Source organism: Nuphar pumila, chromosome 8, assembly GCF_984573655.1.
Source record: "Nuphar pumila chromosome 8, dmNupPumi1.hap1.1, whole genome shotgun sequence".
Taxonomy (NCBI): domain Eukaryota; kingdom Viridiplantae; phylum Streptophyta; class Magnoliopsida; order Nymphaeales; family Nymphaeaceae; genus Nuphar; species Nuphar pumila.
In genome coordinates, this window is record NC_143256.1 from 124,040,679 (window position 1) to 124,052,809 (window position 12,131).

General features: G+C 37.9%; 1 protein-coding gene across 1 annotated transcript; it reads right to left on the minus strand.

Moving 5' to 3' along the window:
- Nucleotides 1-510: 510 nt before the first annotated feature.
- LOC149830577 (RNA-binding (RRM/RBD/RNP motifs) family protein) lies at nt 511-6,945 on the minus strand. Its single transcript, XM_090015857.1, has 4 exons — nt 6,843-6,945; nt 5,891-5,981; nt 1,158-1,615; nt 511-870 (listed from the first exon to the last, which is right to left on the minus strand). The coding sequence occupies exons 3-4, from the start codon at nt 1,602-1,604 to the stop codon at nt 718-720; spliced, it is 600 nt and encodes a 199-aa protein (XP_089871983.1). The 5' UTR covers nt 1,605-1,615; nt 5,891-5,981; nt 6,843-6,945; the 3' UTR covers nt 511-717.
- Between the last annotated feature and the right edge of the window lie 5,186 nt (nt 6,946-12,131).

Genomic DNA, 12,131 nt, shown 5'->3' on the forward strand with positions numbered 1-12,131 from the left:
TGTTCTACCATGTGCAGGTGGGCAACAAAAGAAGTCTAGATTTCTCCATATACCACACCCTAAGCTTGCTCCTAATCCAAACACTGGCACAGATCCAAGGAGCCTCAAATTCTCAGTTCCGTGGCCATAGCAGTCTCGACCTCATTAATTACTTGGACTTTATTTTTGTTCCTCAGCATAATTGTGACTGAATAAATCAGAGCAAATTGGCGCCTACTCTCTGCTGAACGCCATCAATTGGTGAAATCAGCCATCGTTAATTATTCATGCAAAATCAGTAATTGAGTTCAGCCTAGAATCTATCATGCAGCAACAGCATGTAAATCTTTTTATCATTATATTTGTATTGATCAGAGAATAAACCTTCGGTTATCTTCAACTAAAGAATATGCATATCAATCAGTAAAATCATCCAATCATGATCAATCACGCAAAATCAGTGATTTGAATTCAACCTGGAAACCGTCACGCAGCCCAACATTTTGATGATCACACAAGTGACGGAGAGTATACCTTCTGCTATCTTCAACTAAAAAAAGATAGGGATATACAAAACCCCATTAAACAATGCCAACTTTAGCAGCACATGGCGAGAGGAACAAAAACAAAGGATACCATCCAAACCGTAGCAAACATTTGACAATGACCAAGTATATCGAAGTTAACTGTAAGGACAGAAAAGTTGAAATCAATGCACATATGTATCAACGGTAGCAGTCAATCCGTTGTAATATTTACACCGTAGCGCTCACCCAACTGCTTAATGGAACCATCACCCACTATACCTTCTATCATCTCGAACTTCTTGTAGTTGGACTTCAGTGTCTCCTCTTGCTGCTTACCAAGCTTGACCTCTTCTTCCAGCTGATGCTGCAAAAGGCAGAGCACGATCAAGACATCACAAAAGGCACTAACATCACAGACATGCATGCAAGAATCTGTCACAAGGACATGGCTAAAACATGGCATATGCCATTCTTGTGTATTTTTCCATTAGTGATAATATATTAGTGGATACGACGAAAGAGTAAGTTGGTTTATCCCTATGTAGGCAAATAATAGATACATTACATCAAGCAGGTAAAGATGTTCATAAAACAAGAAGATTGGAAGCCTCATGCACCACATGTTTCTTTTCCATATAGTGATTCTGTTACCTTGCGAAGTACAAACGCTTCAGCTTCATGTTTCTTAGCAAGTTGCTTCAGCTTCTTTGCAACTTCGAAATCCGGATCTGTGGGGTCCAACCAATGGCAAGTTATTTTTCTCTCAGGCATAGGAGGCCGATCATTGAACATCTCCGGCTCTGACATTCGGCATCTCACTGGTCTGGGCATCCCGCCCATCATGAATGGAAAGTTTGAAGTCTCCAACACCACACTATTTGCTTGCTTTTCAGTTTCCATCTCAACAAGCACGCACTGAGCCATATTCTTTGATTCCAGATAGTTTGGAACGAATGTTACATTGACAACAGTCCCAAATTGCCCGAAAGCAGTTTTGATCACTGGAACTGTTGCCTGTGGTGATACATTATCCAGAAAAACTGTCTTCTTTGTCTTCAGAATGAAGTCTGCATAGTCCTTGTTGGCTTGACTTCCCATGTTAAATATCCCTGCACAAACAAGACATTCATGAGCAAAGACTTCAAGCCCAACCCTATATAGGGGAAGTAACATATCTTGACATTAGGATAAAGCTGCTAATAAATAATTGAAGAAATACTCTAGGAAATTGTTCTATTCGGCTTCAAGAAGTACTTGCACCATGCATAGACAGGATTCAAAGCAATAATAAGCAGAAATAATTTAAAGCGCCAGCCAGAAGGAATCTGAAGCAATGAGTTGCATGACTTCCAGCATTGGTTTAGCATCCATTTTCTACTGCCTCTCATTGGTCAGGAGCATGGCTAAACAATTTTAAGGAAAACTAAAAGGTTTCATATTAATCCCCGTCAGTCAAGATACATGACTAGAGGCACTTTATAAAGAAGAAAGTAAACAGCCATCAAAATCAACTACAAGTAGCTGAATTGCTATATAAGGACAAAAATTTGCCAAATACTGGTCATCATTCTTCAATCATGTTGAGTGCAACCAACTCTTACGGGCCCCACTCAAGAGTCAAGTCTAGATTATGAAGGGACCTATACCCAGTGGAAATGGTGACACTAGTTGCAGATGCCAGATACAGTAGCCTAAGGGTAGTGTTTAGAGAACATAGATGTGAAGAATCTACAGTGACTCTCAAATTCCAAGAAGAAAGGTTCTTTGCAACAAAAAACACTCAATCAATTAAAAAAAAGACAGATTTTCAGGATTTTATTTTTTGAAAAAGAAAACACCAACCAAAAAAACAAAAAAAACAAAAAAAAGACACCTCTAGGACTGGAATGACTATAATACTTTTTGTTGGTTTAACTTTAAACATTAATAACACTCAGCATAAAATGCCAAAAAATGTTCATTAGATGGGTTTTTGGGTTTTGTTTTAGAAACAATTAAAAAACAAATCATCTCCAATTCTCTGCTTGAAGTTAGGGATTATGTAAAGGGCACCTGGCTGCAACCGGTCATTAACCATAAATGGACATAGAAATGGCTTGTGTTCTACTTTTTCATGTAATTTTCATTGTAAAAGATACAACAACAACAACAACGCCTTCATCCCAAAAAAATAAGAAACAAAAAAATTCATTTTAATATCGCTCATAATAATATCAAAGAAAAGAAGCCCCCAAAAAAATCAAAATGTAGAACACCACAGAATGCATTTCGTTCCTTGAATTCTCTTGCAAAACCTTCCTACCATATCAAACACAGAGAGATGAACAGAAAAAAAAGCCTATTTCATCCGCCCAAACTGTCAAAATATACACAGATATCTTGTGAGAATTACAACGTATACTCTCGCAACTTCAGAAAGAATGCAAGACTACATGGTTCTTCCATACATTATGGGGAACACCTCAGCCCAGTAAACAACAAAGAACCAGATTAACACATCCACACTGTACAATGAGATTTGGTTGGCTACACTCACTTTTTCTTTGAGGGAGAAACAGATACCCAAGCATCCCACCAACACCAGAAAAGAGATGGATCCAAGCTCTAACCCAATCGAAATCGTAAAGGAACTTCGGAGAATAATTTAGGGTTTTATTTTCCCCTAAACTTTTCACCAAAATCTGTCATTCTTCCTCAACCACCGAATGTCTGAGGGATTTCTCCTTAATCTAAGGTTTTCTGGAGAGATTGATTTGCTCCTGCAAGAGAGAGAGAGAGGGGGTGTGGAGAGGGGGACTGCAAAAGAGAGAGAGAGAGAGAGAGAGAGAGAGAGAGAGAGAGAGAGAGAGAGAGAGGCCCGTGTTTTAGGATAAAAAATAAACCTTTTTTTCAGGTTTAGTTTTTTTTTAATATCCAATTTTGAAAAATCTCACATTGCTATCCAAACATTAAAAAAATGTCCTATTTTTTCCAATACCTTATATATCTGGATATCTGGTACTAACCAAACACGCTCTTACAAAACAAACATGAAACGTGAAATTCTGGAACATTTTTTCCAAATATCATATTTATCTAGAGAAATGGTTTTTGTCCAAATTCCCAAACCACATTTTACAAGTCAGTGTGGGTCGGATTGGGTTAGACCTGAGCTTTTTTCGAAACTTGTATCCATAACCATATCCATCCTAGAAATAGTTTGGGAGACCCAGTTAATTTCTTGTATCTATTACAATTAAGGTTGTCAATAGTTCAGATCTGAGTATGAGTATCCACAAAATCCAAATTTTAGGGTAAAAACCCAAAATATTAGCTCGGGTATGGAGTCTTTCATTTGTAACCCAAACGGAATAAGGTTTATATTGGATTAAGGTTGACTTCAACCCTGCCCTGATCCGACCCATTGTCGGCCTTTGATAGACACATCTATATCGGATGCATTATTGCAGAAGGGTAATAATCTCATACTCCTTGCGTTAGAGGCAAACTTGAATCAATTTGATTCAATTGGTACTACGAACTAGGGTGAAAATGGATCGGCTGATTCAAATCCAATTCTGAAATTTAAGTAATGAGTTAAATCTTAGTGAGATTTGATGAGGTGGGTTTGAATCCAAAACCATATTTTATATGGTAATATCGGATCTGGTAATAGAGGGTTGGGCTTGAAGTCTTTGCTCATGAATGTCTTGTTTGTGCAGGGATATTTAACATGGGAAGTCAAGCCAACAAGGAGTATGCAGACTTCATTCTGAAGACAAAGAAGACAGTTTTTCTGGATAATGTATCACCACAGGCAACAGTTCCACTGATCAAAACTGCTTTCGGATAGTTTGGGACTGTTGCCAATGTAACATTCGTTCCAAATTTGTATATAAAGGAACACAAGATCCCAAATTTGGGGCAGTTTCATGAAAAATTGGTAAGTGCGCAAAGTAAGACAGTAAAGAACAAAAGCTAAAGCAATGCATGCTCACAAGATAAGCAATTGTAAAAATTAATAACAAATTGATTCTACAAGCTGAGAGTAGATAAGCAAAGCAGAGTAACTAATACAAGAAGTAGTCAAGCCCAGTAAACAATATAAAAATCTCTAAGTATATAGTAGTGTGAACAGGATATTATTAGTTTCGATATTAACTGGCCCGTAAATACACACATACGCGAAACATAGAAACAACCGATACATATCCAGGGATTTATTATGTCATGTGTTTTATGATACCCCAAATAGCTGACTGAGTTCGTTCCTAAGAAGACGACCAGTGATCGATAGAGAATTCTCCAAAGGCATTCGTTGGCCACATATATATTCTACTTTTACAAAAGTCCATCAGAGATACCACATAGGATAATTACGGTAGCCTCTTTTTCCTAACTCCGATGACAAGGAAAACCAAGTCATTTGCCCATGGGGTGGTTGTTAACAACTTGTCCATCGAAATTTTTGTATCATTCATCCTCTCTCTTGATGAACCGTATGAGGCGAATGGGCACGATGAAGGTTACTTAATCACTGTCTCATTCTACATTCTCTAGTATGTTAGACCCACTCGAGCATCTAGCCTGTGAAAGCGTATCATCACATTTTATGTGTTTTCAATAAATATGCTCATTGCATGTTTCGTCATCGACCTCTCGTGCTACTTATCGTAGTATAATATTTTGTCCTTATCTAAAGGTACGGCTATGATGGTAGGCATGGGCTTCCCAAAAGATAAACCCAACACAACGTATGCAAAAGTATAACTAAGTTCATGCTCAGTCATTATAACAGAAGAATCAAACAAGGTTTAGGATCACCATGGATCCACACATATTTTCCAAGTAACTCGACTCAGGGTAAAGCTAGCTGCATCTAGTAGTGTACAGGAAAAAAGGCTAATTTTTCTATGCATAACTGCACACTTGAGAAGGTTGGAATCTGCACAAAGGAAAACCCCTTCTCGAGACTGAAACGATGGTATACTATTTTGCGTATTTTTGAAAAGAGCAAAAATCAGTAAGCACACCTGCATGCCCCGGGACGCTTGCATTAGCAGAGTCACAAGAGGCAAGGCCTCGCATCGAGTGCGGCAGCTCAGAAAGAAGCAAGGAAAAAACATACATGCGGAAAGTAAAGGCATAAAGTACATGCAGAAAAGCAAGAACAGAAAGGAAATGCAGAAATAATAAATACAAAAAGCAGATACTAAAAGTAAATGCAGAAAGTAAAGATAGAAAATAAGTGCTGAAAAGTAAATACAAAAGTATGCCTAGGCACTTAAAGCGCTACGACAACAGGGAAGTAAATGAAGAAAAGTAATTATCCTTTGCTTCTCTATTTTTATTTATATTGTTTAAGCATTTTGTTCGTTTATAGTCTTTTCGTGCAACTTTCCTACCTTAGGGGCTTGCAATACTGTGCACGCCTGCAGGCGTAAGTGATACAAGGCTCGGGCCACGAGCGTGAGTGTACTCCGTCCGTCGTGCAACCTGCGAAAAGGTAAATAGTTAGTAACGAAATATAGTTCACGAAAAGGTAAATAGTTAGTAACGAAATATAGTTCAAGAAAACAGAGAAACAAGCAAAGAGAAGCGAGGTAAGGGTCGGCTGTCAGAATGAGCCCGACCCTGCCTGTATGTGCAAGAGAGGCAGTGGTAGGGGCTTGGCCCCTGCCAATTTCCCGAAAATTAGGAGGCGGCAGGGGCTAAGCCCCCTGCTGACCTTCTGGAAACGCATACAGGGGCAGGGGGCTCAACCCCTGCTGACCTGCTGGAAACACATATAGGGGCAGGAGCTTGGCCCCTGCTGAAAAACAAAAAGGCGGCAGGGGTCTGGCCCATGCCGTCCTTCTGGAAAGACAGGCAGCGGCAGGGGCTAGGCCCCTGCCGATCCGCCAGAAAGGCAGAAGACGGCAGGGGCTCGGCCCCTGCAGAGTTGCCGGAAAACAAAAGGGCGGCAGGGGGTTTGCCCCTCTCGGGAAAATTAGTCGGCAGAGGCAAGGCCCTTGCCGAAAAAATAACAGTTGGAAGGGGCTTTGCCCCTACCGGGAAAATTAGTCGGTAGAGCCTACCGAAAAAAAAAACAGTCGGGCAGGGGCTAAGCCCCTGCTCGAAAATAAGGGTGGCAGGGCTTCGTCCTGCCTGCCAAAAGACTCAAGCGGCCGGCCGAACGGAGGCACGGCCTCACCCTGCCTACTGGAAACTTGAGCGGCAGAGGCGAGACCCCTGCGTGACAGGAGAAGGCAGGGCCCTGCCCTGACTGCCGAGGCCCCTGTCGGATGGAAGAAATGAAGAGGAAGAAGACAGTCGAAGAGAGAGAGGGGGTGTGCGGGGGAGAGGGAGGGTCTTCACCTGAGGGGTCGTCGGTGATGGTGACGATCGAAAAAACACCGAGAGGGAGGGAGCGGACGGGAGTCAGAGGAAAGAGGACAGATGGGGGAAGAGGGCTTGATGCCCGCCCCTCTCCCTGCGTAGCCTCTTAAAGGAGCAAGGCGGTGGGGGCGGTGCCCCGACCTCGATGTGCCCCTTTGGATCCGGGTCGGATCCGAATCCGACCGGGGTCTAGCAAAATACATTTTTTTTAACGTGCATTTTACAATTAGTGTGTGCTTGTAACATACAACACACTTCTTATCACCATGAATATTGTTATATCGGTCGGTTACAATTAGTTGTGATGATTTAATATTACTCTGTGGTAGTATTGTTGAAAAGGGGAACAAGTCACCTTGCTGCCATACCAGATTCTTCTTCCAATACATGTTTATTAAATAGAAGACTAATAACTAGATAGGAATTCCCCTCTCAAAATGCAGTTGTATATGACTGATTCAGTGTTCTGTAATTTTTTTAAGACCATATGTATTGAAAAAAGTTCAAACATGTTATTAGTGGTGGAAGCTTCACTGTAACACTAGTTACAAAGAAAGACACCAAAAAAAAGTGGTTAGGACCAATGCTTTTCTCTAATTGTTAATGTTATTCATTATGCCTTCTCATATACGGTACAATACTTATTATTACTTTTGGGGTTTATGATATAATACACTCATATCGCCTATATCAGCTGTATCATATGATATACCTTTGAATAGTGTTGTATCATATGATATACATTTGACATACTTTAAAAAAGGCTATAATTTTTTTTTTCATTTTAGATTTTAAATACCTTTTAAGGGTCAACTTTTGCATTTGTTTAGAGGCTATTAGAAGTGCATTTTCACTGTTTTTTCACTCAAAGAAATGGGTTAAGATAAAAATATATATCTTTTCATCATTTTTTTACTTAAAAAATAGGTTAAGGTAAAAAAAATCTTTATTATGAAGAAAATTACAAAGTTACTTTTCAAAAAAATTTGCCTCAGCAAAAATTAAAAATTTATTTCAAAGTAAAAATTAAACTCCATATTTTTTCAACAAATATGGCATCAAATGATGTGACATAGCAATGAGATACTCACGTAAGTGAAAACCGATTGTAACTATTGTCATAATATTTTTGTTTATGTAGTATGAAAGTATGAGTCTTGTGACATGTTCTTAATTGTAAGATATTTAATATTTTGCATTGTTCTTGTGAAATAGTTGAAGGGTCATTTCTTTGACAGTTAAAAGAGAGCATCAAAACCAGTATTTGCCTGTATTTTAAACATCATGGTTAGAGCTCAAATTCTAGTATTTTAATTTTAAAAAATGCATTCTTCCTGTAAACAAGCTGGCTTGGGCTTGGCTCGTTTAACTCAGGCTTGCATGAGCTCGAGCTCTGTTTGGCTCGCGATAAGAATGACCCAAGCTTGAATACCCTCTGTTCAATTCGTTTGACTCGTTTACCAGCCCTAAACGAGCGATGAAACAAACCTTAGGCCTTCTAATTCACCTTACTATCCTTTACTGTCTGAGAATAGCAAAGGAAAGAATGATGATAATGTATGGCCACAGATGTGATGCACAAAGTGGATGGTGCCTGAGAAGATAAAGGGGAATTTGATGCTATCATGCCTTTTAGCACATTTCAGAGTAGCATTTGGTGCATTTGAATATCAAATGCAACAATGTGGCCGGAAAATAATCTTTCTGATTTGAATCCAAGAAAAAATAATGAACTATCCGCACAACAGTACTGTTTGGGACAATGGGCAACTCAGTGAGTGACTACTGACTAGTGAAGTCCAACATAAGTGGGGAGATGAAATGCTGTCAAAAGTTGAGACAAATAAAGACATCCAAGATGCTAAGGCAACTAATCTCTGTCTTTTTCTTTTTTTGAAGGAAGCAGCTAATCTATGTCACAAATATCACCCATATTTTGAAATCAAGGCTCAAAATTTTTTCTAAAAAATGTGTGTTTATGGCATACTAATGCTATGTGAACAGTTCCAGATGTTTACAGACATTTGCCTAACTTATCAAATATTTTCAAAAAATACACCCTGACCTACTTTTATAATTTCTTTTTTCAAAGACGCGCTTGACCCTAAAATCATTCAGTTGAACTTTTTGTTTAGCCAAAAAAAGTTACTGAATACCCATATTGTTGGTTTATTTAACAAATGGCCACAAGATGACATAAGTTGAGTTGTTTTACAAAAACGGGAAAAAAATGTCACTTTACATAGACAAGGTAGGTGGTTCTACCTAATAACTACAATGTTGGGTGGGTTTTGTAAATAATTGATAGTTTAGGTGGTTCATGGTAAATTATTCATACACCTTTTCTAATACGTTCGTATCATTTTGTAGCTTTAATTTATATAGTCATATATTTATACATGCTAATATTTTTTTTCATAGTATCACAAGACTTTCCCACGGTGAGATCTTTCCAAGAACGTGTTTTGTGATATAATGCTAAGAGCAAAAACCATACATAGTTCACCAAGCACAAATTGCCTCATTTGTAAAACAAGTGCATTGTTGCAAAGCTATTAGCAATAGGATTCTAACTCTAAGCTTAATGCTTGCAAGCCAAACACTTCAACCATCTACACTCTATGACATGTAATATATGTACAATATTTTCGTTACTGGTTATGGAACTAAGCCTATTTTATGAGTTCGAACGAGCCATGATTAGCTCATCTTGTTTCCCAGACCCAATGTGGTCTCTAGTACCTTTTGAGTTTAGAAACTAACAAATGGTGTTTCAGTGCTTGCAATACATTTCTAAGCAGTCTGCGCTAATCTAATAAGATTAACTAGTTTTGTAACTCAACTAAAACCAACATCACATCTTTTTCAAAAAATTAAAGGAATTCAATAATTTTCCAGTTGTGTTAAACATTTAATGTCACAACATATTGAACATATCATGATGGAGCAGGATAAAACTATAATGTTTTAAAATACCACTATATATCGCCCGTTTATTTTATTTGTAAGCATACCATGGTTTTCTCATAAGTTATTTTATTTAAATTATTTTGCCAAGATTTTCCCTATGAAAAGCCAAGCAAACAAAAGTTTAGAAAAAATGCTTGTCAAATTTTGTGGCTATGGTTTAGGACCAATGTGCTGCAAGTTTTGCCCAATCTATTATGCTGTCAAGCAATGGCAAGGGTGATTTCCTTGGTTAATACACTGGATTGCAAAGCTTAGACTGCCTTCGCTTACTGTAGCCACTATTGATTCAATGCAATGATCAATGTTATCTCTTCGGTTTAGTGGCATCTTCTTCATTTTCATGCCCATTTAGTAAACAATTATTTGGTTCAGTAAGAGCTAGCTCAGACCCTTCATGTTTGCAATCATCTTTGGTCACTGTTGGAAGGTTTCATCCAAGATTGGCACTTCCAAAGTTTTTTCTTTTATTTTTTCTTTCCTTGGTGATAAACAAGGTTAAATTGATTGGTACCTGTTGGACTTCTGAGATCCTTCTTTTCAGTCAAGACCATAGTTACCGGAAGCTTCTTAAAATCTTGAAAGCTTACTCTAAGAAAACTCGCTTCGGAAGTGTAATACTGCACGCTTTTTCCATGTTTTCGAAAATCGAAAATAATGTGAAGCTTGCTTTCAAAAGATTGGAAAATTTGCCTCTCCTAATATGACAATATACTTTCTTGATATTAGAAAATAGAAATGCTTTTCAATAATAAAATAATTATACTTTCTTTTTTAAAGTTTATGCTTTCATTATAAAAGATAAGATTCGCAACGAGGAGATACGTAAGAAGGTAAGCGTTGCACCCATTGAAAATAAGATAAGAGAGAATCGTTTATGGTGGTTTGGACATATTCGGCGAAGGCCTAATGATGCTTCAGTTAGAAGGATGGAGAAATGGGAAAATATATTAGTTAAAAGAGGTCGGGGTAAGCCTAGGAAGACATGGATGGAGGTGATAGGAAATGATATGAATGCTTTGAACCTCACCAAGGACATGGCATTTGATAGAATGATTGAAGAAGGATTCATGTGGAAGACCCATAATGATTTTCTTTTTTGGTTCATATCGCCAACCCCAATTGTTTTGGGATGAAGGCGTAGTTGTTGTTGGTGGTGGTGGTAGTTGTTGCTTTCATTATAAAATCTAAAGTAAATTGAATAGATTTTTGTAAAAAAGAAACACAGGTTTTACTGCCTTTATTTATCACTCGATAATCGGCCTACACAAATGGTCGGGCTCTACAAGATGATTCAAATGGTAAAAGAAAGTCGACATAATAAACATTTATTGACATTGAAAGCAAAATTAATTAGAAACATAGACGTATTGATAATTTAAAAAATATAAAAATATTTTTATTTTATGGTTATTGAAAAGGAGGCGAAAGACATTTGAGAGAGAGAAGTTATAAATAGTAAGAAGTTAAAAACTACAATATGCCATATAAATAACATGTTTTTTAGACAGGAAAGCCGGGGTTAGTGTCAACCCTACTAGTTATACAACCATATACCATTGGGAATCGAACTTGCAACATCCCAACACAAGGTGGTGACATGCACTAACTGATCCTGCCAGACAAGCGGAGCCCCCCTTTGGTAACACTTCCTTTTTTTTTGAAAACTCTATGCAAATGCCCATACAAATTTTAATTACATTTTCAACTCACATAACACGAATATCAATAAAGAAAAAGTTGTAAAGCATCCAAGTTATTGCACTTGATACCCTTGCTTCCGCTTTTATAATATTTAGGATTTAGGATTAGGATTTCCCAACTATCCCCATTTGTTGCATCTTACTTATCACCTTTTAAGTTTCGTAAATGATTTACACTTCAGCATCTAAGCATTTCTTAAACTTTGTTTCCTGCTTCACGCTTAGTTTTTCACACTTGCTTCTTACTTTGGCAACTATGGTCAATATAACACCAACTTTTACCAATTCAGATCACATGGTTCCTACATCCATGGGGAAGTCAATTTTTGAAAGCTATCAAATTTTCGCTAAAAGTTGGATCAAATTCAGAACTGGGCATAAAGTAGAGTAATCCATCACAACATGGTTCACTAGAATCAAGCACGAAGAGAAGAGATGATTTGGGTTTAGATTGTGGTTTTGGACCCGGGATTTGTAGAGTTAGGTTTAGGATGATCTTGTTGTTATTCCAACCTTATGAAAAATGGATTTCAAAAAAGAGATTTCAAACCTAGAGGCACGTTCTTAAGATCGCTATCTTTAGAACTTCAATCGCCCC